This window comes from Mixophyes fleayi, chromosome 7 (assembly GCF_038048845.1).
Source record: "Mixophyes fleayi isolate aMixFle1 chromosome 7, aMixFle1.hap1, whole genome shotgun sequence".
Classification (NCBI taxonomy): domain Eukaryota; kingdom Metazoa; phylum Chordata; class Amphibia; order Anura; family Limnodynastidae; genus Mixophyes; species Mixophyes fleayi.
This window is the reverse complement of record NC_134408.1, coordinates 154,528,600-154,555,242: the sequence shown is the minus strand read 5'-3', so window position 1 is coordinate 154,555,242 and position 26,643 is coordinate 154,528,600. Positions and strand designations below refer to the sequence as shown.

At 49.5% G+C, this 26,643-nt stretch overlaps 1 protein-coding gene and 1 long non-coding RNA gene across 2 annotated transcripts; both read left to right on the top strand.

The window, feature by feature from the left end:
• Positions 1-2,303: 2,303 nt before the first annotated feature.
• Positions 2,304-26,143, top strand: LOC142098414 (actin-related protein 3-B). Its single transcript, XM_075181256.1, has 12 exons — positions 2,304-2,411; positions 6,065-6,120; positions 6,866-6,990; positions 9,647-9,757; positions 10,535-10,630; positions 12,784-12,891; positions 15,320-15,463; positions 23,722-23,895; positions 24,108-24,200; positions 24,283-24,408; positions 25,168-25,251; positions 25,549-26,143. The coding sequence occupies exons 1-12, from the start codon at positions 2,368-2,370 to the stop codon at positions 25,642-25,644; spliced, it is 1,257 nt and encodes a 418-aa protein (XP_075037357.1). The 5' UTR covers positions 2,304-2,367; the 3' UTR covers positions 25,645-26,143.
• Positions 2,716-2,956, top strand: LOC142098415 (uncharacterized). Its single transcript, XR_012678351.1, has 3 exons — positions 2,716-2,765; positions 2,823-2,851; positions 2,932-2,956. It is a non-coding gene; the product is annotated as an uncharacterized LOC142098415 (long non-coding RNA).
• Positions 26,144-26,643: the final 500 nt, after the last annotated feature.

Here is a 26,643-nt window from a genome sequence, read left to right as displayed (position 1 = left end):
TATCAGCCAAATCCAAGGGTCACTTCTCCGTACTCATCCTCCTTGACCTCTCTGCAGCCTTTGACACCATGGACCACCACCTTCTGCTGCAAACTCCTCTCTCTCGGCCTCTCTGGTTCTGTCCATGCCTGGTTCGCCTCATACCTCGCTAATCGCTCCTTCTCTGTATCCACGTCTGTTTCTTCCTCCTCCCCCTACCCTCTCACCGTAGAAGTCCCGCAGGGCTCTGTTCTTGGCCCTCTACTCTTTTCGCTCTACACTTCCTCCCTTGGTGCTCTCATCTCCTCCTTCGGTCTTCAGTATCACCTTTATGCTGACGACATTCAACTCTATATCTCCTCTCCTGATCTTTCCTCCAAACTCCTCGCTCGGGGATCCGACTGCCTCTCCGCCATCTCCTCCTGGATGTCCGAGCGCTTTCTCAAAATCAATATCTCTAAAACTGAACTCATTGTCTTTCCTCCGCCCAGACTCCCATCCCACGATGACCTCTCTATTGTCGTCAACAACACCATCTCCTCTGTCACCCAACTTCGCTGTCTGGGTGTCACCCTCGACTCCTCTTTCTCTTTTGCCCCCCACATTCATTCCCTTGCCCAAGCCTGTCGCCTCCAACTACGCAACATCGCCCGCATCCGTCCTTTTCTCTCAGGATGCCACCAAAACTATCATCCACGCACTCATCATCTCCCGCCTTGATTATTGTAACCTCCTCCTTACTGGCCTCCCCCACTCCCGTCTCTCCCCCCTCCGCTCTATACTCAATGCGGCCGCAAGACTCATCTTCCTCTCACGCCGCTCCTCCTCTGCCTCCCCTTCCCCTACAGAATCCTTTTCAAACTCCTCACCACCACTTACAAGGCTCTATCCAACTCTACTGCTCCTTATAACTCTAACCTCCTCTCCATTCACACTTCTGCCCGCTCCCTGCGCTCGGCCAACGACCGCCACCTCTCCTCTACCCTTATCACCTCTTCCCACTCCAGAATCCAAGACCGTGCAGCCCCCTTCTCTGGAGCGACCTCCCTCGTTCCATCCGTCTCTCTCCTACTCTGTGCTCCTTCAAACGTGCACTCAAAACTCACCTCTTCCTCAAAGCCTACCAACCATCTACTTAACCCCCATCTCCTCCCTTTGCTCGTCCTCCCTTCTCTCCTCTTGCCTCAACTGGCTCCTCTTGTGCCTGGTCTGTTTACCCTCCCTTAGGATGTAAGCTCGTATGAGCAGGGCCCCCTCCCCTCCTGTCTCCATACCTGTTCTTCCGCTCCGTCTTTACTGCATATGACTGGCCGGAGTTTCTGAAGTATTGGTACTTTTTGTTCATTGTTCTGTATGGTTTCACCCTGTATAGTCTACTGTTAGTACTGTGTGCGGCCCTGCGGATACCTTGTAGCGCCTAACAAATAAATGATAATAATAATAATAATGGCTGACCGGCTACAAGTGATTAGTTCCAATACTGACTGATTAAATGACAATCTGTAAGTGACTGATTAACATCTCTCTTATATACTAGTATCTTACTGACCAACTATTTGTAAGTAACCATAGCTCCAAACTTTTGTGCCAGAAATCGGGATGGGGCGTGGCCACATAAAAAAGGGGGTACATGGTCATGTTGGGATGAGGGTGTGGTCACCCCAAGGGTGTGCCCCTTCCCTCCTAACAACCATTCATTGCCAACACTGTAACTTTCCTCTCCTCTACATACCATCCAGCTCTCCAACCCACTGGACAAAGCGGTCGGACAGGAGTGCTGTGAAATATGGCATTCCACCCAAGTGTCGCGATGTAGGCGGGACAGTCCTCATTTAACAGCTCTGGCCCATGGTGGGAAAGTTGGGAGCCATGTCCCAATGTATATATATATATATATATATATATATATATAAATATATTTATATTTATATTTATGTGTATTATGCCTACCTTGTGTATTATAGGGATATAATAGTAATAATAAGAACTATTGTTAGTCCTGTCCCCTCTCTGACAGATACTTATTTCTGATTGGCTCCCGCCCCCGCATGTTGTCGATGTGATTGATCATCCAGTATTTCCCTGTGACAGCGGCCCTGCTGCCTCCCGTGTTCTGTGATTCGCTACAGCCGCTTAGCTGCCTCCTGTGATTGGCTTTAGCGGCTCAGCTGTCGCCTGTGATTGGCTACAGTTCCCCAGTTTACTACTTTGGTTGGTTACAACGCCTCTCACTGATTAGCCATCGCGTATTACTGTCACGGCGTTGATTGGCTGTTCGTGATCAGCTATTAGTTTTGATTGGTTTTCTCTCCCTCCTGGTTTCCTCCGTCCGGGTATTGGCCGCCATCTTGCTGTCAGTGTGTGCGGAAGCCGCTCCCGATATCGGTCATGGCTGCCCGGCTCCCGGCCTGTGTGGTAGACTGCGGCACGGGGTGAGATATTACCGCTCGCTGGGGCTTCTGCAAGCGGCATGTGTAGGGGTGAGGTGGGTGTATGATGGGTGAGGCTGAGGTGGGTGTATGATGGGTGAGGCTGAGGTGGGTGTATGATGGGTGAGGTGAGGCTGAGGTGTATGTATGATGGGTGAGGTGGGTGTATGTATGATGGGTGAGGTGGGTGTATGATGGGTGAGGCTGAGGTGGGTGTATGATGGGTGAGGTGGGTGTATGTATGATGGGTGAGGTGAGGTGGGTGTATGATGGGTGAGGTGAGGTGGATGTATGATGGGTGAGGTGAGGTGGGTGTATGTATGATGGGTGAGGCTGAGGTGGGTGTATGTATGATGGGTGAGGCTGAGGTGGGTGTATGATGGGTGAGGGTGAGGTGGGTGTATGATGGGTGAGGTGAGGTGGGTGTATGTATGATGGCTGAGGTGGGTGTATGATGGGTGAGGTGAGGTGGGTGTATGATGGGTGAGGTGAGGTGGGTGTATGTATGATGGGTGAGGCTGAGGTGGGTGTATGTATGATGGGTGAGGCTGAGGTGGGTGTATGATGGGTGAGGTGGGTGTATGATGGGTGAGATGAGGCTGAGGTGGGTGTATGTATGATGGGTGAGGCTGAGGTGGGTGTATGATGGGTGAGATGAGGCTGAGATGGGTGTATGATGGGTGAGGTGGGTGTATGATGGGTGAGATGAGGCTGAGGTGGGTGTATGTATGGTGGGTGTGTGTCGGGTGAGGTGGGTTTAAGGTGGGTACACATTGGTAGGATGACTGCTGAGCATTGTATAAATGTGTTCATAGTGAGGCTCACAGGTGAATGCTTGCTGCGGTGGGCACACACCAGGATGGGGGGCACTGATGGTGGTGGGTTGTAAGTAGTGTTATTCTATACGTAGGATTGTGCCGGTCTCTTCAGGTTGATCCTGGTTTGTCCCCACACTTACAACACATTAGTCAGGCTGCGTTTCACAGATACGCTGCTGAGTGTTTGGTGGGCTAGGAATAATTAAAATAATAATACATATATATGTGTGCAGTGTGTTATTCATGCTGTGAGCCCAGGGCAGCATTGCACCAGTCCTGGCTGATTATAGCACTAGGGGTGTGTATAGGGCACAATCAGCCGTGCACACCTAAGAATGGTGTTGGGCCACCTGTGAAGGTGAGGGGTATAAGAGATTGTGGGGATTGACGAGAGAAGTTGAGGCTGGATTTTCTACCAGTTGAGCTGCCCATTCTGCACAGTATATGTGAATTCTTCCCTGGATTTCTAATCTGTAAGCAGAACTGGGCTGATGGTGGTCTCTTCCTTCTACTCTGTGCTGTGTTTGAATTTGGGGCAGAACATAAATGATGGGGGGACTTATGCAGCATTGTGAGAACTGTGTACCAGAGTGTACAAGCACTCCCTGTGTTGGTTATTGATCCTCCGGTCTGGGTGCAGTGTGCATTTCAGGTGTGTGGTGGGTGGAGACCTAGGACAACTTCCTGCTTTTTCTGTCCTCTACATATAAGGAAGTTTTCTCTCAACCTTCTGTACATTTGGTGACAGGAAGTGTGCAGACCTTAGCTGCAGTTCCATATTCTGCTCACTGATTGTGCAAGGCAGAGCTTGTATTCTGTATGCAGAGTGTGTGCACGGCAGGGCTGGCATTGTATGCAGTGAGTGTGCACGGCAGGGCTGGCATTGAGCACTGTACAAATTAATGTAATCTACCTGAGCTGTAATAATTATTAAAAACAAATTAGAAGAAACAAAAAATTGGTTTTAGGTATTTTAAAAGGTTTATAATTCCCCACATCCCTGTGCAACATGAACATTTGCTGAGGTCCAGTGCAGGGCTATGGATTGCTTCGGTGTGACTCCTTACATACACACCCGGTGGATGAAATAGGGGAGAGCATAGACATTGTCTGCTTGTGGGAACACTGGCCTAGTGTTCTTGTGTCTGCACATATTAATGTGTTTCTGCTTTGCTGATGTTAAAAGTGGATGTGAGTCATAGTCAGCAGTTCCTCATTTACATTCACCACAGCTCATGTACTTGTAATAGCTGTGCAGGGAGATGTTTACTGACCAACCGCTGAAGGAGTTGTACTGTAAAAGAGATATGGACACGTTAGAGCCTTCAGGTAAGTATAGCAGACACTAGTTTATATACTAGTTCTCCTTATAGGTCGAGCTCTGGCTGTAGATGCTTCTTAGTGTTTGTGCCAGGTACACATACAAGAGCAGATCAGGACTGGCCAATGATCTTCCAATAGTCCCATTGTGGGATGTAGTGTCTTATATATTATATATCATGGGCACTTCCATTATCACAGCTCTCAGTTGCTACTCTTAACCCAACAGTTATATTCTACCGACAAATAGAAGAGGGTTACTTTTGGTTGTTTTTTTTTTTTTGTTTTTTTTTGCTGAGTAGTTTTATGATGTGCATTTTAAGTGCCAGAATACTGAATTCATTCTTCAAAACAGATCACATAGACAAGCAGGATATTTATAGACCGTGTTCCTGCATATGTAAGTGGGAGGGACTAATCTAATACAGAAAGCAGTGAGTGATTGACAGCTTGGCAGTCTTGCTTTGCAGTAATTCACTGTATTTGGTGGATTAAAGCACAGATGTGTCACTAACTCTCGTTGCTAAAAATACACATTTTGGGTTTTAGTTCATATCGCCTATATCAATGATATGATATTTCCGTAGATTGCGATCAGTGATGCTTTCTGAGTAAATGGCACATTAGCTCTGCATGTGGGTGTAGTAAATACGGGACAAGTCCATCTAGGAATAATATATGTATTAGAGGTAATATATCTCCAAGAAGTGTCTGTGTGTGATATTATTGTGACCCCCTAGAAATATTTACATGGGTATCATTAAATCTCAGTAGCAGTTTATTGTGGGGGGCAGGGGTGGTGGACTTGGTGGCAGAATACTACACATCCCATAGTGCATTGCCTTTAACGGTATCTGGTACTATGTTGCGACAGCTGGATCATTTAGGTATAGAGTCCTATCTAAACAGACGGTAACAGCGGATACAGCTTGACAGGGGGGAGCACAGACTGGGCAGTAGTCTCTTCCCTGGACCTGTAATACACAGGATTACTCCAAAATATGCATAGTCCTATATTGGCACATGTATGTTTAATGGCAGACTCTGAAGGTGGACATGTCCTTTAAAAACTAAGATAAGTGGTGAATATGGTGGGATAGTACAGTAGGCTTAGTCACAGGATAGAATCATTTAGTCTGTGTGTTTTTAGCCTGTACACTCCAACGTTAGGCAGATATTTGTCCTGGAGAATGATCACATTGTAAAACAAGTATCAGCAGGCAGAGAGTCTCTCGGGTTTATCCAGAATACATTCCTGGAGCCGCCTACCCAGTCACGTGTCCGCTTTCATGTATGTGACATTCGGATGCTGATCTCTCCCTACAGAACCACATTGGGGCTCTCCTCTGGTTGTTACGTATATTCCTGATGTTTTCTCTGTCGGGCTACAGAAGGCTCCTTTCTAGATTAGAGTGAAGCTGGAGCTCTGAGTTAAAGCATTAGGAGGAGGCAGCTACTTAAAGCACACTTATAATTGATACAAACGTTATACAATGTGTTTTACTCTGTCTATTTCAGATATACTAAACTTGGATATGCTGGAAATACAGAACCGCAGTTTATCATACCGTCATGTAAGTGGTTGTTATAGATTTACCATCGTTTGGGGCAATGTGTGACATGGGTCTGGTTGCGATGAAGCGGGCCGGGTGTGTCGGGCTGGTTGCGATGAAGCAGGCAGGGCGCGTGGGGCTGGTTGCGAGGGGGCGGGCCGGGCGCGTGGGGCTGGTTGCGAGGAGGCGGGCCGGGCGCGTGGGGCTGGTTGAGAGGCGGGCGCGTGGGGCTGGTTGTGAGGCGGGCGCGTGGGGCTGGTTGCGATGAAGCGGGCCGGGCGCGTGGGGCTGGTTGCGATGAAGCGGGCCGGGCGCGTGGGGATGTTGCGAAGGGGCTAGTCGGGCGCGTGGGGCTGGTTGCGAAGGGGCTAGTCGGGCACTTGGGGATGGTTGCAAAGGGGCTGGTCGGGCGTGTGGGGCTGGTTGCGAAGGGGCGAGCCGGGCGTGTGGGGCTGGTTGCGAGGGGGCGGGCCGGGCGCGTGGGGCTGGTTGCGATGAAGCGGGCCGGGCGCGTGGGGCTGGTTGCGAGGGGGCGAGCCGGGCGCGTGGGGATGGTTGCGAGGGGGCTAGTCGGGTGCTTGGGGATGGTTGCAAAGGGGCTGCTCGGGCGCGTGGGGCTGGTTGCGAGGGGGCGAGCCGGGCGTGTGGGGCTGGTTGCGAAGGGGCTGGTCGGGCGCGTGGGGCTGGTCGCGAAGGGCTGGGTCATGTACTTGCTTCTTCATGGGCTGTATGCAGGCTGCATAGTGATCTCTATGCTGTCTCTCAGGTATTGCCATCAAGGAGTCGGCGAAGGTTGGAGACCAAGCTCAAAGACGTCTCATGAAGGGTGTGGATGACCTGGACTTCTTTATTGGAGATGAGGCAATAGACAAACCAACATATGCAACAAAGGTACTGGGGTGTTTAGCCCATGGCTTAGAGAAGTGGGATGTGGAAGGTTTCTAGAGAACACAATAAAACCATACCTCCATCATCTTTCTAAGTCTTGTACATCAGATTATACATAGAGAAGCACATATATTACATCTAGTTTATCGATGATGGAGTCTGAAGATCTGACCATTACTTTCTTCTGCTGATCTTTGTCTCTGACCTTCATATGTTCGATCTCTGATATAAACCAGAAACGTTGCAGCAATAGGATTTGCGTTGCTGATGGGCTAGCGGCCACGGAGAGCTGCATTGCATGATTGGAATGAATTGTGGAATCCTCTTCCACACACAGTTAACCTCACAGTACAGTGTAAGAGGAAACCCATGCATTCACAGGGAATACATACAAACTACGCACAGACTCGGATCCATGGCAGCAATGCTAACCACTGTGCCACCCTGCAGCCAAGTAATAAAGTATATTGTTGCATTTATTGCCATATTCATAATAGTGGCCGCGATGGGACTGTATTCTGCCGTTCTGCTGACTTGTCAGAGGCCATGACACTATACATTCAGCTGTGATCTGGTATGTTCCTATGACGTGATGTCACTGATCTCCATCAGCTGTCAGGTATAGGTTACGCGCTCGCGGCCCCATTAGGATTCATTGGAGCTAGTGAAATCCAGAGTTGTCCAACCGCAATTACTATAAAATGCTACTCGGGGTGTTACTTTAACGTGATCCCTAGACGTCTAGGGTTAGCTGCGGTATCTATATGACCGTTCAGTAAGATACTTTGCTAATCTATAGCTGATGAGTATTAGAATTACATTAAGGTAACACCCTTAATCTGTGTTATATTAGTAGGTTGCATCAAATTTTAAAAAGTCTTTAACTTGCTGCTGGACACTGGTGTGATGCGCACTTTGTTAATACAGTACTGAAATATTTGCTCTTTGCTCGGATATCGTTGTGGAGCATCATTGTGTGAGGTTTCAGCGACAATTCACAATTTAATTCCCCCCAGATGTGACGTCTCCGTTGTACCATACATGAAGTACACATAGTCTCCCTACAACAAGCTCATTAATATCTGAGGAAGGGGTTTCCTTAATTGGGTTAACAATGGGAAGAATCCTGCTAAAGTGTGTTGCTGCGAAGTGTCGCACACTTACATAAAAGGTGTCTTTCCGTTGGTTTATCCACATGTGATCATAAGACGTCCGCACCCTGCGGTATTAGCTGCAGGAATCTGCTGAGGATGAGAAGCTTCAGGTCTACAGTGACTTGTATGCTGCAAAATTGTCTTTGTGTTTTCTGGGCTGCGGATTAAGTATAATTTATAGGAAGAAAGACACGTTGCAGAAAAGCTCAAAGGCACTGCGTCCACTACTGGGTCAACAATTCCGTTTTATTTAAAAATTATTGCTCTATTTTATTGAAATAAATCTATTCCAGATATAAATGTGGTGAAATATTTAAAAGAAGTGTTAGTGTAAACATGGTGGGTGCAAAATTTAAAAACAAAGAACCCTTGGTAACAAACCGAACGAATACTGCAGAGCAAGGATCTATTGTATAGTAATTATGGAGTGTTTCCAAAGTACTTGTAGTATTCAAACCATATTCAGGGTTAGACTGAGAAAAAGGACAGCAACTATTCACACTATATCTGTTTACTAATACTTGATTATACACCGTGTATTATGTTTTGTATTTATCGTATATAAGAAGAGTTATTAGGTGTCACTGTCCTCTTTATACTGAGCCCAAGAGCCAATAGAGGATCATTAGTGTTCCCTACATTTATTACCTAGATTATGGGGGAGTCTTTGATAGTACGTTCCAGTGAGAGAGATTATATATATATATATATATACACAAGTTAACCCGTGCATGATACTCATGCATTTTTTTTGTCAAATAATGTCAGTATACCAAATTTCAGGTCATTCGGATGAGCCCTTTCTGAGAAAATAGTTTTTTCCACAGACACACACACACACACACTAACACACACACACACACACTAACACACGCCGCTACACATGCAGGGGCGGATCTAGAAAATGTTTGTTCCCCGGGGGGATGTTAGGGCGGGGCGATTTAGGCCCCGCCCCTTTCCGACTTCTGAGGCTGCCGGGGGCTGCACAGTATGTGCAGGTCCGCTCGGCAGTGACAGGCAGGGACAGTGTGTTTAAAACACAATCAGAGCAGCCGGGCAGCACACTGTCACTGCCGAACGGACCTGCACATACTGTGCAGCCGTCGGCAGCAAACCCCTGCTAGGGGGGGGCGATTGCCCCGATCGCACCCCCCTGGATCCGCCACTGTACACATGTGTGTTCATGAGGTAAAATTACCTCACGAAAATGAGTTTGACCCCTCAACTCGTCAATAATGTCAGTATACCAAATTTCAGCCCTTTTTGAGGGTTTTTTTCCACACACACTAAGAATTTAGTAGGTCAGTGTATAACTCCGCCCAGCAGGTGGCGCTGCAGCTTGGTTTTATTTTTTCCACACAGACTAACACACGCCACTAGACATTTATATATTAGATAATATATATATATATATATATATATATATATATAGTGGAGTGTGTTTATATTATATAACCTGTTCTAGGGCCCCCACTGTGGTACTTACTGTCCTCTTTCCCTGATAGTGGCCGATTCGCCATGGAATTGTGGAAGATTGGGACCTGATGGAACGGTTTATGGAGCAGGTTATATTCAAGTATCTAAGAGCTGAGCCTGAAGATCATTACTTCCTCCTGGTGAGTTCTTCTTTCATTACTCTGCTGTATAACTAAACAGAACGCACCCACAGTGATCGAATGCATGAGGTCCCTGATAACATATAGGAGATGTCCATTATTACATCACTGATGGAGCTGACTGGTTCCTCCCATAGATTTCAATGTTACAATTTCACATTTCAATATCTAAAATTGGTAATAGGTAGAATGTTCATTTAAATGTAAGCATGACCTCTTCATCCATGTGCATGTTCCGAAAAATCCATTTTGCAGCCAGTTGCATACACCATTCAAAAGTAGTTACCCATTGCCATCAGGATAATGTAAAAAAAAAAAAAGTATGTGTGTTTATTTAGCAGGTCCAGCATATTATACTGTGATCTCGTGGGATTTATACCAGCCTGTGCCCCATTGACCAGCGATTAGTAACTAGCAGGTCACAGGTGGTTCATCAGTAAACCTGTGCAGTAGTTACATAGTACCTCAGTCCTTCCTGCCCTGATATTACCAGGACCGAGCCGTGATACATGGACCCCCCTATTATTATATACATGGTTATCACTAGGACACACATTGCACATTTACTATAGTCTGGCCTCCTATGAATCTTGAGTGAGGCTCTGAACACACTTTAAGGCCCCACAGCTGTGAATGTTAAACAATCCGGGTCTCCATGGAAAGCTGAGGAACATAGGATTCCTACCATGACCCCACCCTAAAGTGCGCGATGTGAAGTAAACTAGATGTATTATCTGTCATAGGAACTCGTCTAACTGTCTGACTTTTCCCACACAGACTGAGCCTCCTCTGAACACGCCAGAAAACAGGGAATACACTGCAGAGATCATGTTTGAGTCATTCAATGTCCCAGGATTGTACATAGCTGTACAGGTACGTCATTCAGCATATAGTCTGTAGGCAGACATGCTGCAGTCTCTCACAGACATTAGCTAGGATTTGTTCTGTTTGGGTGAAATAGATGATGGATTTCTCAGCCTAATGGACGGCACATTATCACCGTGCTGGGGATTGCACATTATGTGTGCAGTATGAACCATCTGATTGGACAATAGACCACCTACTTGTCACATGACTCCCAAGCACAGAGTGGTAATGTAATGGTCATATAGGTCACTAAGCTCCATCCTGCAAGACACTGCGATTCTATGAGCAGAGGTGTTAGAATGACATAAGGACCAAGTATAGAAATGTCCAAGGACACACTGTATATGTTTATATATCTCTAATATATAAAAGAGAAAATTTGTCCTTCTGTCTGTCTTTCTATACAAATCCACATTTTTCAAGCGAAGATCATGAAATTTTGCATACGAGTGTATTAAAACATGACGGAGGCAACTAAAAAAATTTAAAATTGAAATTCATTACGGGGTGGGGGTGGCGAGTGGGGTAACACCTAAAAATCATCGAAAACGACCATAACTCTGGAATGTCTAGAACAATGTCTTGGAATAAGTTCCAAAAAAAAAGGGGAAATATATTTATTCTGGATGCACCCGGAGGAACAGGTAAGACGTTTCTCATCAAGTTGTTACTTGCTAAAATTTGAGTACATTCCAAGATAGCTATTGCTGTGGCCTCTTCTGGAATTGCTGCAACTTTGCTCCCTGGTGGAAGAACAGCACATTCAGCTTTCAAGTTACCGCTTAATCTGGCCCGAAGTGAAACTCCCGTCTGCAATATCACTAAACGAACAGAAAAAGCTCAGATTCTGCAGGAATGTCAGGTCATTGTATGGGATGAATGCACCATGTCACACACAAATGCTTTACAGGCCCTCAATCAAACACTTCAATTTTTAAGAGGCAATGATTTACTAATGGGTGGAGTCACTGTTTGTCGAAAATCTTCAGCCAATACATTGCCGGTCATTCCAAAAGGAACAATGGCGGATGAAATTAATGCATGCCTTAAATCATCACATCTTTGGAGGCATGTTCGCACTTTGCGACTAACCACAAATATGAGCGTTTCTCTGCATGGAACACAATGGAAGGTCAGTTTGCTGATCATTTGTTAAATATTGGGAATGGTTTAATGCCGCTTCATCCAGTAACTGGTCTCTTCAAACTCAGAGAAACACTTTGTAACACAGTTGTGTCTGTTGAAGAACTCAAGGCAAAAGTATTTCCAAATATTCAGCAACATTTTACAGAGCATAAGTGGCTTTGCGAACGTGCGATTCTTGCACCAAAAAATAATTGTGTAAACAACATCAACTTAAAGATTCAAGAAGAGTTGCCTGGAGAAGCCATATTATACAAATCAATAGATACCGTTGTTGAAGTAAATTAGGCTGTGCACTATCCTACTGAATTTTTAAACTCTACAACCTCCCGGAATGCCACCGCATAACATGGTACTGAAGATTGGATCACCCATTATGCTTCTCAGAAATTTAAATCCTCCAAGACTTTGTAACGGTACAAGATTACTAGTCCAAAAGCTCCATTCTCATGTCATTGAAGCAACTATTTTGACAGGCTGTGCAAAAGGTGACAATGCTTTCATTCCACGCATACCTCTCATTCCATCTGATATGCCATTTCAATTTAAGCGTCTACAATTTCCAGTTCGTTTAGCTTTTGCCATGTCTATCTATAAGGCCCAAGGACAATATTTACATGTAGCTGGAGTCAACTTGGAATCACCTTGCTTTTCTCATGGACAGTTTTACGTTGTGTGCTCAAGAGTTGGATCACCAAGAAATTTGTATGTATTTGCCCCAAATGAAGAAACAAGAAATATAGTTTATCAAGCTGTTTTGAAGTAATTGTTTATCGGTTCGTTCCAACATATACAGTTCAACTACAGTTTGACATTTTCACTTTTCACCTTCTACTGCTCCAATTTTAACATGATATTTACATGTATGTTTAATATTTAGATTGATTTTTGTAAATAAACATTCTTTAAATCCCGGGCAACGCCGGGTATTCTGCTAGTTATAATATATATCTGCTCCATTCGTGCTGCGGAGACATCACTCCATATGAAGCATATTTATGTTTTTTTCCCCCCAGGCTGTACTTGCTTTGGCAGCATCTTGGACTTCCAGACAGGTGGGCGAGCGTACACTTACCGGTACGGTGATAGACAGCGGGGATGGTGTCACTCACGTCATTCCTGTGGTAAGTGCCACCTACAAGAACTGGTAGAGGAGAGGGGAGACCATGTTTGTTTGATTAACAAATAATTGCACCTGAAGGACAAAAGATCACATCAGCCTACGCTAGAGCCGCTGGACTAATGCTGCTTAAAGCCACAGGTGTATATAGGTGGACAGGTAATGCCACAGATGGCAACAAGTGGCCATAGACTTTATAATATAAAATACCAGTGGATTATGAACACCAGAAGTGACAAAAACAGAGATTGTCCTAATCTAAGACTAATGTAAAATTCAATTCTAGGTAGGGTATAGATCTCTCCCTATTGTATGTATTATCTCCCTCCCCGGGGGCAAACAGAGGATTTGTAGAGAGGGGTTTCCATGCCACGCAGTCAGTGGGCGTGGCCAGCATGCATGCAGGCGTGGCTCTAATTTTAGACAGTGCTTGGCTGCTCTCCAACTCTTCCTATCCCCATAATATACATGGGCAATGCTGTTAGATGCACACAGCTCTCTTTTCGAGCAGAGGCGTGCTAAGCAGGACATACCTCCCTACTGTCCCTACAGTCAGGACAAAGTCCTAACTGAGTGTCGGAACAGTTGTCAGACTGTCCTGCTCTCTCCTACCTGTTCTTGCTGCTTTCACTACTTGTTGCTGCTGTTCGTGTCCTAAGCTCAGTTGCTGCTTGTCTGGATCCTGGAATGTTGGGGTCCCTGTTTTGGAAAAAGGACAAGTACCTATGCGCGAACACAGTAGGCCTCCTCCCCCAAATCAGCCCGGTATTAAGTCAAAAGCACTCACGTTTAATAATTAGGCATCCCAGCAAGCAACCTGGACAGTAAAAAACCCCAACATTAAATTAATCGTATTTACATTTAATAAATAAACCTATTTCCTCCTACACCTTAAATAATTAGCATTCACTTTTAAGAAATAACAATTCTTCTCCCCAAACTCAGCCAAACATTCAAGTAATAATACCCAAACCACCCCAGCATTAAATGAATAGTCCCATCATCCCACCCTTAATAGGTCCGCCATAACTCAACTACTAAATTAAATTTCCCCAACCTTCACCCCACCAATAAATTAAAAGTGATCAACACACACAGCAGGGGGGGGGGGGGAGACGCGGCAGGGAAAGAATGGCTGTGAACAGTGCAGACAGAAACTATCTGCACACAAGCTGCAAAGTGGCTGGTCCCAGGGGCAGGGTCCTCATTTATATAATGCCCCAGGCTTTGAGGGGTGTTTCCAGAGCCCCCTCCCTTCCCCACTATAATACTTTTATACTGTATTAGTGAGACGTAAGGTTAGCATATGCACGTTCTTATAGCACTCTGCTGCCACCATGTGATCAGAATATGTATTGCATTGTGCACAAGTATTTAATGAGAGCCTCCTCTAACTACAATCTAGACAACACTTCACGTCTCTTTGGTACATATTTATCTTACCTGCTGCTATCAAACCCTTAATAAACCCTACGCTCCACGTCTCCATCGTCTGGTCTCGTCCTTTTCTTCTTTTCCAAACTTCATGTTCACATATTCCACATGTTTACATGGATTCTAAGATGGTTGAATGGATAAGATCTTGGCTGCAGGATGGAAGACAGAGTTCTAGTAAATGGAGTACATTCACTGGAGGGAAAGGTTACCAGTGGAGAACCCCACGGATCTGTACTTGGACCAGTGCTGCTTAATATCTTTATTGGAGACATTGCAAATGGTATTGAAGGGAAGTATGTGTTACTGCAGGTGACACAAAGATATGCAACAGGGTAGGCACACAAGGAGGGGTAAAACAAATGATTGATGGTTTAGGTAGACTAGAGGAATGGTCAAGAGTGGCAAATACATTTTAATGCCAAAGAAATGGAAATCATGCACTTGGGTCTCAAAAACCCAGAGGCTTAATATAGTATTAACGGCATAATAATGGAAACTACTGAGGGGGAAAGCGATCTTGCAGTCACTATTTCAGGTGACTTACATTGCTTTCCTGCCTTTAACAAAACAACCTTATCTGTGTGGAGTTTGTATGTTCTCCCCGTGTTTGCGTGGGTTTCCTCCGGGTGCTCTGGTTTCCTCCCACACTCCAAAAATATACTGGTAGGTTAATTGTCTGCTAACAAATTTGACCCTAGTCTGTGTGTATGTTGGGGAATTTAGACTGTAAGCTCCAATGGGGCAGGGACTGATGTGAGTGAGTTCTCTGTACAGCGCTGCAAAATCAGTGGCGCTATATAAATAAATGGTGATGATGATGCATGGACTGATCTGAATATAAATAACTGATGATTGCCTCGTGCTGATCCAAGCCATTAATAGCTTCCTTATTAAAGCAGTTGTTTGCCTACAAAGTAGACTTTTTGCATTAGTTGACTAATGGCCAATTTATGTATATAGTGTTAACATTTCATATATTTCCTGGTGTCTTTCAGGCTGAAGGCTATGTCATCGGAAGCTGCATTAAACACATTCCCATCGCTGGCAGAGATATCACCTACTTCATTCAGCAGTTACTCAGAGACCGGGAAGTCGGTATTCCTCCTGAACAATCCTTGGAAACAGCAAAGGCTGTAAAGGTAGCGGATGCTGGTCGTCTTGTATGCAGATAATGGCTGTGCGCGGGCGCTGGGCGGTCTCCTTGTAGGCAGATAATGGCTGTGCGCGGGCGCTGGGCTGTCTCTTTGTAGGCAGATGATGGCTGTGTGTGGGCGCTGGGCTGTCTCTTTGTATGCAGATGATGGCTGTGTGTGGGCGCTGGGCTGTCTCTTTGTATGCAGATGATGGCTGTGTGTGGGCGCTGGGCTGTCTCTTTGTAGGCAGATGATGGCTGTGCGCAGGCGCTGGGCTGTCTCTTTGTATGCAGATGATGGCTGTGTGTGGGCGCTGGGCTGTCTCTTTGTAGGCAGATGATGGCTGTGCGCAGGCGCTGGGCTGTCTCTTTGTATGCAGATGATCGCTGTGCACGGGCGCTGGGCTGTCTCTTTGTATGCAGATGATGGCTGTGCGCGGGCGCTGGGCTGTCTCTTTGTATGCAGATGATGGCTGTGTGTGGGCGCTGGGCTGTCTCTTTGTAGGCAGATGATGGCTGTGCGCAGGCGCTGGGCTGTCTCTTTGTATGCAGATGATGGCTGTGCGCGGGCGCTGGGCTGTCTCTTTGTATGCAGATGATGGCTGTGCGCGGGCGCTGGGCTGTCTCTTTGTATGCAGATGATGGCTGTGCGCGGGTGCTGGTCGTCTTGTATGCAGATGATGGCAGTGCGCGGGCGCTGGGCTGTCTCTTTGTATGCAGATGATGGCTGTGCGCGGGCGCTGGGCTGTCTCTTTGTAGGCAGATGATGGCTGTGCGCGGGCGCTGGGCTGTCTCTTTGTAAGCAGATGATGGCTGTGCGCGGGCGCTGGGCTGTCTCTTTGTATGCAGATGATGGCTGTGCGCGGGCGCTGGGCTGTCTCTTTGTATGCAGATGATGGCTGTGCGCGGGCGCTGGGCTGTCTCTTTGTAGGCAGATGATGGCTGTGCGCGGGCGCTGGGCTGTCTCTTTGTATGCAGATGATGGCTGTGCGCGGGCGCTGGGCTGTCTCTTTGTATGCAGATGATGGCTGTGCGCGGGCGCTGGGCTGTCTCTTTGTATGCAGATGATGGCTGTGCGCGGGCGCTGGGCTGTCTCTTTGTATGCAGAAGATGGCTGTGCGCGGGCGCTGGGCTGTCTCTTTGTATGCAGATGATGGCTGTGCGCGGGCGCTGGGCTGTCTCTTTGTATGCAGATGATGGCTGTGCGCGGGTGCTGGTCGTCTTGTATGCAGATGATGGCAGTGCGCGGGCGCTGGGCTGTCTCTTTGTATGCAGATGATGGCTGTGCGCGGGCGCTGGGCTGTCTCTTTGTAGGCAGATGATGGCTGTGCGCGGGCGCTGGGCTGTCTCTTTGTAGGCAGATGATGGCTGTGCGCGGGCGCTGGGCTGTCTCTTTGTATGCAGATGATGGCTGTGCGCGGGCGCTGGGCTGTCTCTTTGTATGCAGATGATGGCTGTGCGCGGGCGCTGGGCTGTCTCTTTGTATGCAGATGATGGCTGTGCGCGGGCGCTGGGCTGTCTCTTTGTATGCAGATGATGGCTGTGCGCGGGCGCTGGGCTGTCTCTTTGTATGCAGATGATGGCTGTGCGCGGGCGCTGGGCGGTCTCTTTGTATGCAGATGATGGCTGTGCGCGGGCGCTGGGCTGTCTCTTTGTATGCAGATAATGGCTGTGCGCGGGCGCTGGGCTGTCTCTTTGTATGCAGATAATGGCTGTGCGCGGGCGCTGGGCTGTCTCTTTGTATGCAGATGATGGCTGTGCGCGGGCGCTGGGCTGTCTCTTTGTAGGCAGATGATGGCTGTGCGCGGGCGCTGGGCTGTCCCTTTGTAGGCAGATGATGGCTGTGCGCGGGCGCTGGGCGGTCTCTTTGTATGCAGATAATGGCTGTGCGCGGGCGCTGGGCTGTCTCTTTGTAGGCAGATGATGGCTGTGCGCGGGCGCTGGGCTGTCCCTTTGTAGGCAGATAATGGCTGTGCGCGGGTGCTGGGCGGTCTCTTTGTATGCAGATAATGGCTGTGCGCGGGCGCTGGGCTGTCCCTTTGTAGGCAGATGATGGCTGTGCGCGGGCGCTGGGCTGTCCCTTTGTAGGCAGATGATGGCTGTGCGCGGGCGCTGGGCGGTCTTCTTGTATGCAGATGATGGCTGTGCGCGGGCGCTGGGCTGTCTCCTTGTAGGCAGATGATGGCTGTGCGCGGGTGCTGGGCGGTCTCCTTGTATATAGAGAATGTCAGTGTGCTGGCGCTGGGCTGTCTCTTTGTATGCAGATGATGGCTGTGCGCGGGCGCTGGGCGGTCTTCTTGTATGCAGATGATGGCTGTGCGCGGGTGCTGGGCGGTCTCCTTGTATATAGAGAATGTCAGTGTGCGGGTGCTGGGCGGTCTTCTTGTATGCAGATGATGGCTGTGCGCGGGTGCTGGGCGGTCTTGTATGCAGATGATGGCTGTGCGCGGGTGCTGGGCTGTCTCTTTGTAGGCAGATGATGGCTGTGTGCGGGTGCTGGGCTGTCTCTTTGTAGGCAGATGATGGCTGTGTGCGGGTGCTGGGCGGTCTTCTTGTAGGCAGATGATGGCTGTGCGCGGGCGCTGGGCTGTCTCTTTGTAGGCAGATGATGGCTGTGTGCGGGTGCTGGGCGGTCTTCTTGTAGGCAGATGATGGCTGTGCGCGGGCGCTGGGCTGTCTCTTTGTAGGCAGATGATGGCTGTGCGCGGGCGCTGGTCGTCTTGTAGGCAGATGATGGCTGTGCGCGGGTGCTGGGCGGTCTCCTTGTATATAGAGAATGTCAGTGTGCTGGCGCTGGGCTGTCTCTTTGTATGCAGATGATGGCTGTGCGCGGGCGCTGGGCGGTCTCCTTGTATGCAGATAATGGCTGTGCGCGGGCGCTGGGCGGTCTCCTTGTATATAGAGAATGTCAGTGTGCTGGCGCTGGGCTGTCTCTTTGTATGCAGATGATGGCTGTGCGCGGGCGCTGGGCGGTCTCCTTGTATGCAGATAATGGCTGTGCGCGGGCGCTGGGTGGTCTTCTTGTATATAGAGAATGTCAGTGTGCGGGTGCTGGGCGGTCTTCTTGTATGCAGATGATGGCTGTGCGCGGGTGCTGGGCGGTCTTGTATGCAGATGATGGCTGTGCGCGGGTGCTGGGCGGTCTTCTTGTAGGCAGATAATGGCTGTGCGCGGGTGCTGGGCGGTCTTCTTGTATGCAGATGATGGCTGTGCGCGGGTGCTGGGCTGTCTCTTTGTATGCAGATGATGGCTGTGCGCGGGCGCTGGGCGGTCTCCTTGTATGCAGATAATGGCTGTGCGCGGGTGCTGGGCGGTCTTCTTGTATGCAGATGATGGCTGTGCGCGGGTGCTGGGCGGTCTCCTTGTATATAGAGAATGTCAGTGTGCGGGTGCTGGGCGGTCTTCTTGTATGCAGATGATGGCTGTGCGCGGGTGCTGGGCGGTCTCCTTGTATATAGAGAATGTCAGTGTGCGGGCGCTGGGCGGTCTTCTTGTATGCAGATAATGGCTGTGCGCGGGTGCTGGGCGGTCTCCTTGTATATAGAGAATGTCAGTGTGCGGGCGCTGGGCGGTCTTCTTGTATGCAGATAATGGCTGTGCGCGGGCGCTGGGCTGTCTCTTTGTAGGCAGATGATGGCTGTGCGCGGGCGCTGGGCTGTCTCTTTGTATGCAGATAATGGCTGTGCGCGGGCGCTGGGCTGTCTCTTTGTATGCAGATGATGGCTGTGCGCGGGCGCTGGGTGGTCTTCTTGTATGCAGATGATGGCTGTGTGTGGGCGCTGGGTGGTCTTCTTGTATGCAGATAATGGCTGTGCGCGGGTGCTGGGCGGTCTCCTTGTATATAGAGAATGTCAGTGTGCGGGTGCTGGGCTGTCTCTTTGTAGGCAGATGATGGCTGTGCGCGGGCGCTGGGCGGTCTCCTTGTAGGCAGATGATGGCTGTGCGCGGGCGCTGGGCTGTCTCTTTGTAGGCAGATGATGGCTGTGCGCGGACGCTGGGCTGTCTCTTTGTAGGCAGATGATGGCTGTGCGCGGGTGCTGGGCGGTCTCCTTGTATATAGAGAATGTCAGTGTGCTGGCGCTGGGCTGTCTCTTTGTATGCAGATGATGGCTGTGCGCGGGCGCTGGGCGGTCTCCTTGTATGCAGATAATGGCTGTGCGCGGGCGCTGGGCGGTCTCCTTGTATGCAGATGATGGCTGTGCGCGGGTGCTGGGCGGTCTCCTTGTATATAGAGAATGTCAGTGTGCGGGTGCTGGGCGGTCTTCTTGTATGCAGATAATGGCTGTGCGCGGGCGCTGGGCTGTCTCTTTGTAGGCAGATAATGGCTGTGTGCGGGCGCTGGGCTGTCTCTTTGTAGGCAGATAATGGCTGTGCGCGGGCGCTGGGCGGTCTCCTTGTATGCAGATAATGGCTGTGCGCGGGCGCTGGGCTGTCTCTTTGTATGCAGATAATGGCTGTGCGCGGGCGCTGGGCTGTCTCTTTGTATGCAGATAATGGCTGTGCGCGGGCGCTGGGCTGTCTCTTTGTAGGCAGATGATGGCTGTGCGCGGGCGCTGGGCTGTCTCTTTGTAGGCAGATGATGGCTGTGCGCGGGCGCTGGGCGGTCTCCTTGTATGCAGATGATGGCTGTGCGCGGGCGCTGGGCTGTCTCTTTGTATGCAGATAATGGCTGTGCGCGGGCGCTGGGCGGTCTCCTTGTATGCAGATAATGGCTGTGCGCGGGCGCTGGGTGGTCTTCTTGTATGCAGATGATGGCTGTGCGCGGGCGCTGGGCTGTCTCTTTGTATGCAGATAATGGCTGTGTGTGGGCGCTGGGCTGTCTCTTTGTATGCAGATGATGGCTGTGTGCGGGTGCTGGGCGGTCTCTTTGTATGCAGATGATGGCTGTGCGCGGGCGCTGGTCGTCTTGTATGCAGATGATGGCTGTGCGCGGGCGCTGGGCTGTCTCTTTGTATGCAGATGATGGCTGTGTGTGGGCGCTGGGTGGTCTTCTTGTATGCAGATGATGGCTGTGTGTGGGCGCTGGGTGGTCTTCTTGTATGCAGATGATGGCTGTGTGTGGGCGCTGGGCTGTCTCTTTGTATGCAGATGATGGCTGTGCGCGGGCGCTGGGTGGTCTTCTTGTATGCAGATGATGGCTGTGTGTGGGCGCTGGGCGGTCTTCTTGTATGCAGATGATGGCTGTGTGTGGGCGCTGGGCTGTCTCTTTGTATGCAGATAATGGCTGTGCGCGGGCGCTGGGTGGTCTTCTTGTATGCAGATGATGGCTGTGTGTGGGCGCTGGGCTGTCTCTTTGTATGCAGATGATGGCTGTGCGCGGGCGCTGGTCGTCTTGTATGCAGATGATGGCTGTGCGCGGGTGCTGGGCTGTCTCTTTGTATGCAGATGATGGCTGTGTGTGGGCGCTGGGTGGTCTCCTTGTATGCAGATAATGGCTGTGCGCGGGCGCTGGGTGGTCTTCTTGTATGCAGATGATGGCTGTGTGTGGGCGCTGGGCTGTCTCTTTGTAGGCAGATGATGGCTGTGTGCGGGCGCTAGGCGGTCGTCTTGTATGCAGATGATGGCTGTGCGCGGGCGCTAGGCGGTCGTCTTGTATGCAGATGATGGCTGTGCGCGGGCGCTGGTCGTCTTGTATGCAGATGATGGCTGTGCGCGGGCGCTGGGCTGTCTCTTTGTAGGCAGATGATGGCTGTGTGCGGGCGCTAGGCGGTCGTCTTGTATGCAGATGATGGCTGTGCGCGGGCGCTAGGCGGTCGTCTTGTATGCAGATGATGGCTGTGCGTGGGCGCTGGTCGTCTTGTAGGCAGATGATGGCTGTGCGCGGGCGCTGGGCTGTCTCTTTGTAGGCAGATGATGGCTGTGTGCAGGTGCTGGGCGGTCTCCTTGTATATAGAGAATGTCAGTGTGCTGGCGCTGGGTGGTCTCCTTGTAGGCAGATAATGGCTGTGCGCGGGCGCTGGGCGGTCTCCTTGTATGCAGATGATGGCTGTGCGCGGGCGCTGGGCTGTCTCTTTGTATGCAGATGATGGCTGGGCGCTGGGCGGTCTTCTTGTATGCAGATGATGGCTGTGCGCGGGCGCTGGGCTGTCTCTTTGTATGCAGATGATGGCTGGGCGCTGGGCGGTCTTCTTGTATGCAGATGATGGCTGTGCGCGGGCGCTGGGCTGTCTCCTTGTATGCAGATGATGGCTGTGTGCTGGCGCTGAGCGGTCTCCTTGTAGGCAGATAATGGCTGTGCGCGGGCGCTGGGGGGTCTCCTTGTAGGCAGATAATGGCTGTGCGCTGGCGCTGGGCGGTCTCCTTGTAGGCAGATGATGGCTGTGTGCGGGCGCTGGGCGGTCTCCTTGTAGGCAGATGATGGCTGTGCGCGGGCGCTGGGCGGTCTTCTTGTAGGCAGATGATGGCTGTGCGCGGGCGCTGGGCGGTCTCCTTGTAGGCAGATAATGGCTGTGCGCGGGCGCTGGGCGGTCTCCTTGTAGGCAGATGATGGCTGTGTGCGGGCGCTGGGCTGTCTCTTTGTATGCAGATGATGGCTGTGCGCGGGTGCTGGTCGTCTTGTATGCAGATGATGGCAGTGCGCGGGCGCTGGGCTGTCTCTTTGTATGCAGATGATGGCTGTGCGCGGGCGCTGGGCTGTCTCTTTGTAGGCAGATGATGGCTGTGCGCGGGCGCTGGGCTGTCTCTTTGTAGGCAGATGATGGCTGTGCGCGGGCGCTGGGCTGTCTCTTTGTATGCAGATGATGGCTGTGCGCGGGCGCTGGGCTGTCTCTTTGTATGCAGATGATGGCTGTGCGCGGGCGCTGGGCTGTCTCTTTGTATGCAGATGATGGCTGTGTGTGGGCGCTGGGCTGTCTCTTTGTATGCAGATGATGGCTGTGCGCGGGCGCTGGGCTGTCTCTTTGTATGCAGATGATGGCTGTGCGCTGGCGCTGGTCGTCTTGTAGGCAGATGATGGCTGTGTGTGGGCGCTGGGCTGTCTCTTTGTATGCAGATGATGGCTGTGTGCGGGCGCTGGTCGTCTTGTAGGCAGATGATGGCTGTGTGCGGGCGCTGGGCTGTCTCTTTGTATGCAGATGATGGCTGTGCGCGGGCGCTGGGCTGTCTCTTTGTAGGCAGATGATGGCTGTGCGCGGACGCTGGGCTGTCTCTTTGTAGGCAGATGATGGCTGTGCGCGGACGCTGGGCTGTCTCTTTGTAGGCAGATGATGGCTGTGCGCGGACGCTGGGCTGTCTCTTTGTAGGCAGATGATGGCTGTGTGCGGGTGCTGGGCGGTCTCCTTGTATATAGAGAATGTCAGTGTGCTGGCGCTGGGTGGTCTCCTTGTATGCAGATAATGGCTGTGCGCGGGCGCTGGGCGGTCTTCTTGTATATAGAGAATGTCAGTGTGCTGGCGCTGGGCGGTCTCCTTGTATGCAGATGATGGCTGGGCGGTCTCCTTGTAGGCAGATAATGGCTGTGCGCGGGCGCTGGGGGGTCTCCTTGTATGCAGATAATGGCTGTGCGCTGGCGCTGGGCGGTCTCCTTGTAGGCAGATGATGGCTGTGTGCGGGCGCTGGGCGGTCTCCTTGTATGCAGATGATGGCTGTGTGCTGGCGCTGGGCGGTCTCCTTGTATGCAGATGATGGCTGTGCGCGGGCGCTGGGCGGTCTCCTTGTATGCAGATGATGGCTGGGCGGTCTCCTTGTAGGCAGATAATGGCTGTGCGCGGGCGCTGGGGGGTCTCCTTGTATGCAGATAATGGCTGTGCGCTGGCGCTGGGCGGTCTCCTTGTAGGCAGATGATGGCTGTGTGCGGGCGCTGGGCGGTCTTCTTGTATGCAGATAATGGCTGTGCGCGGGCGCTGGGCTGTCTCCTTGTATGCAGATGATGGCTGTGCGCGGGCGCTGGGCTGTCTCCTTGTAGGCAGATGATGGCTGTGCGCGGGCGCTGGGCGGTCTCCTTGTAGGCAGATAATGGCTGTGTGCGGGCGCTGGGCGGTCTTCTTGTATGCAGATAATGGCTGTGCGCGGGCGCTGGGCGGTCTCCTTGTAGGCAGATGATGGCTGTGTGCGGGCGCTGGGCGGTCTCCTTGTAGGCAGATGATGGCTGTGCGCGGGCGCTGGACCAGTGCTCCTGTGTCTATAGGCTCGGGCTGAGCAAGAGGTCGCAGCACAATTCATTCACCAAGTGGTAATTGCTAGCATGGACACATTTCTCTCCTTCTATAGTAAAGATTTGTTTCACATTTTCTGTATGAAATTTTCTGAGGAGTTTTTGTTTTCCAGGAACGTTTCAGCTACGTCTGCCCCGATTTAGTTAAAGAGTTTTCCAAGTATGACACAGATGGCAGCAAATGGATCAAGCAGTACACAGGGGTCAATGCGGTGTCCAAGAAGGAATTCAGCATCGATGTCGGCTATGAGAGATTCCTGGGCCCGGAGATCTTTTTCCACCCAGAGGTGAGTTATCCCCACTCGAGCGATATTCTTATTTCTTTATATCCATATCTCCTGTGTCTGAATGATTTACTGACATTATAGGGACACGGACCAGCTAGAGAACAGGTGATGGGTCCTCCTGCAGCAGATGTGGGGTGGGAGTAATTCACTATTGTTGGTCTGCGCTCAGTTTCTGGGGTTCCTTAATAACCGTTTTGTATGTTTTGTTTTAGTTCGCTAACCCAGATTTTACTCAGCCCATCTCGGAGGTGGTAGATGAGGTTATCCAGAATTGTCCCATTGATGTGCGGCGTCCACTTTACAAGGTAATTGAAGTATTTGTCAGGGAATATCCCAGACTTTAGATGTACTTGTATGTTACTAAAGTGTGTGCCTATTATTGCATAGAATATCGTCCTGTCTGGAGGCTCCACCATGTTCAGAGACTTCGGCCGTCGTCTGCAGAGAGATTTAAAGAGGACTGTTGACGCCAGACTGAAGTTGAGTGAGGAGCTTAGTGGCGGCCGGCTCAAGGTGAGTGCTCCAGCTCTCTGTCTGCTGCATTAATGTCATGTTGGGGTTTTTAAGGAACATTGTCCAACTTTTCCTGATGTTGTGTTCGGAGTGGAGCACTGATGTGAATATGATGCAAACAGCAGGGCGATGTACATGCTGATCTTCCTGGATTTTTGTGTCCCTTGTCTGGGTTAATAAAACATATACTATGCCTGCAACAAAATGTACATGACGAGTTCTGATCTACAGTTTCTAAGCGTCTCACCAAAGCCGCTATTTTCTATAGTTTATCAGTTTTCTGTTATGTGTCGGTTACATAGGTTAGGTTACCTTGTTATCTATAGGTTAGGTTACCTTGTTATCTATAGGTTAGGTTACCTTGTTATCTATAGGTTAGGTTACCTATTGGAATGTCTTCTGTATACTGTACAAGGTAAAGTTTAATTGGGTATAAACGTCTCATGTGAAGTTATATAACCACTGCATTTATTGTACTTGGGGCAGCTTTGTTAAATGTTATGGGACTCTCCATGTCAGAGTGCTTTCTGATGAATTAATCTGTATTTTACTTTTAATAATATATCTCTGGCTAAGTTTTTAAAACATAACAGGTAGCTAATTTCCTTGACTGACTAATCTGCTGGTCTGACCAAGCCATAAATAAAACATTTGTGTTTTGTTACAATGTCAGGAAATGTCACTAAGGTATAAGAGGAGAACTCGCTAACAGGCCATACTGATGTCAGAACTTCTCACCACCTTCTGTTTGTCTTTTAGCCCAAACCCATTGATGTGCAGGTGATTACACACCACATGCAGAGATACGCCGTCTGGTTCGGAGGTTCAATGTTGGCATCCACAGTAAGTATTTCTGTTCTGTGATCATGGGCTGTACCCCGTCCTTAATCTCTTAAAACGAATGTCTGCTTTCAATCGCTCTAATAATGGTATTGTATTTCTGTCATGCCTGAAGCTATCCCAATACCAATCTGTTCTCCTTGTACAATTCAATATTTACAGATGTTTGACGTAGAGATTTATTGTAGGGCGCAGTTCTTTATGGTTTATGATATATATTATGAGCTTCTTCGTGAATGGCATCTTCTCATTACTACTGATAACCAGCTGGCACAAACTAACTCTTGTGTTTCCTTTCAGCCGGAGTTTTACCAGGTTTGCCACACCAAGAAAGACTATGAAGAGATTGGGCCGAGTATTTGCCGTCATAATCCGGTGTTTGGGGTCATGTCTTAAATCGGGTGACTGGAGATTGCTTCCTATAGCGCGTCCGTGGTCAGAAGGTTCTGGGGTGCAGCTCATTGAGGTACCCCAGTCCCCTCTGACCATTACCAGATTTTGGTTTAATAAAAGAAAAGCTCTGGATTGTAGTCCTGTGCCCTGGTATTTTGTAAGGACTTTATCATCTATGTAACCCTTGGTTGTTGACACGTTGTATCCGGACTCAATCTATATGGAGCATCCTGTGACCGGTCATGGGACTCGCTTGCTGGCTTTTGTATCTTTTTAATGGGACCAGTTTGTAGGTTTTGGTTCCTTAGTGTACGACCTGGAAACCGAGAGCTTCTGTCCTGTATTCTGTCTCTGGACACGGACAGAGTTCTGTTCTTCATGCACACTCAGCTGGACCATATCTGCAAATGTGTGGTCGTATTTGATTAAAATAATTAACTGCTACGGTTGGTTTGTGAAGCTTAAAATTATTCCAATAAAGACCACCATATCTTTTTTACAAGCAATCTCTGCTCTTTCTGTAGCTTTACGTTTCCTATTTCTCTATGGATCTCGGCAAAGACCAGAGGGAATCTTGCAGGATTTTATTCATGGGAACTGGCTTTTCATTTAGAATACTGCAATGTACAATATCATCGGATGAACCGATGTTACCCTCCAGCATCTGTATTTTATGTTCTCATGCCTTTATCAGTAACATTTAGTTAGCACCAGCAAACTCCGAAACGCTTACGTTTGGGAACTAACACCAAACTGGATATTAACAAACAAACACGGAGGTAAAAGACAACTTGTTATCTAGGTATAAGTGTTAGGACATGACCTGATCTTCAGCATCTGTCCATGTGATACACAACACTACTCTTACTCTAGACTGGATTACACCCCATTCACTTTCCATAGCCGCGCTCCCACCTGTTATATACTATAATATAACCCTAAGGGTCTGCAGGACAGGACTAGTGAGCGATGTACATTGATCGGGACTGCGCTAGAGGAGGG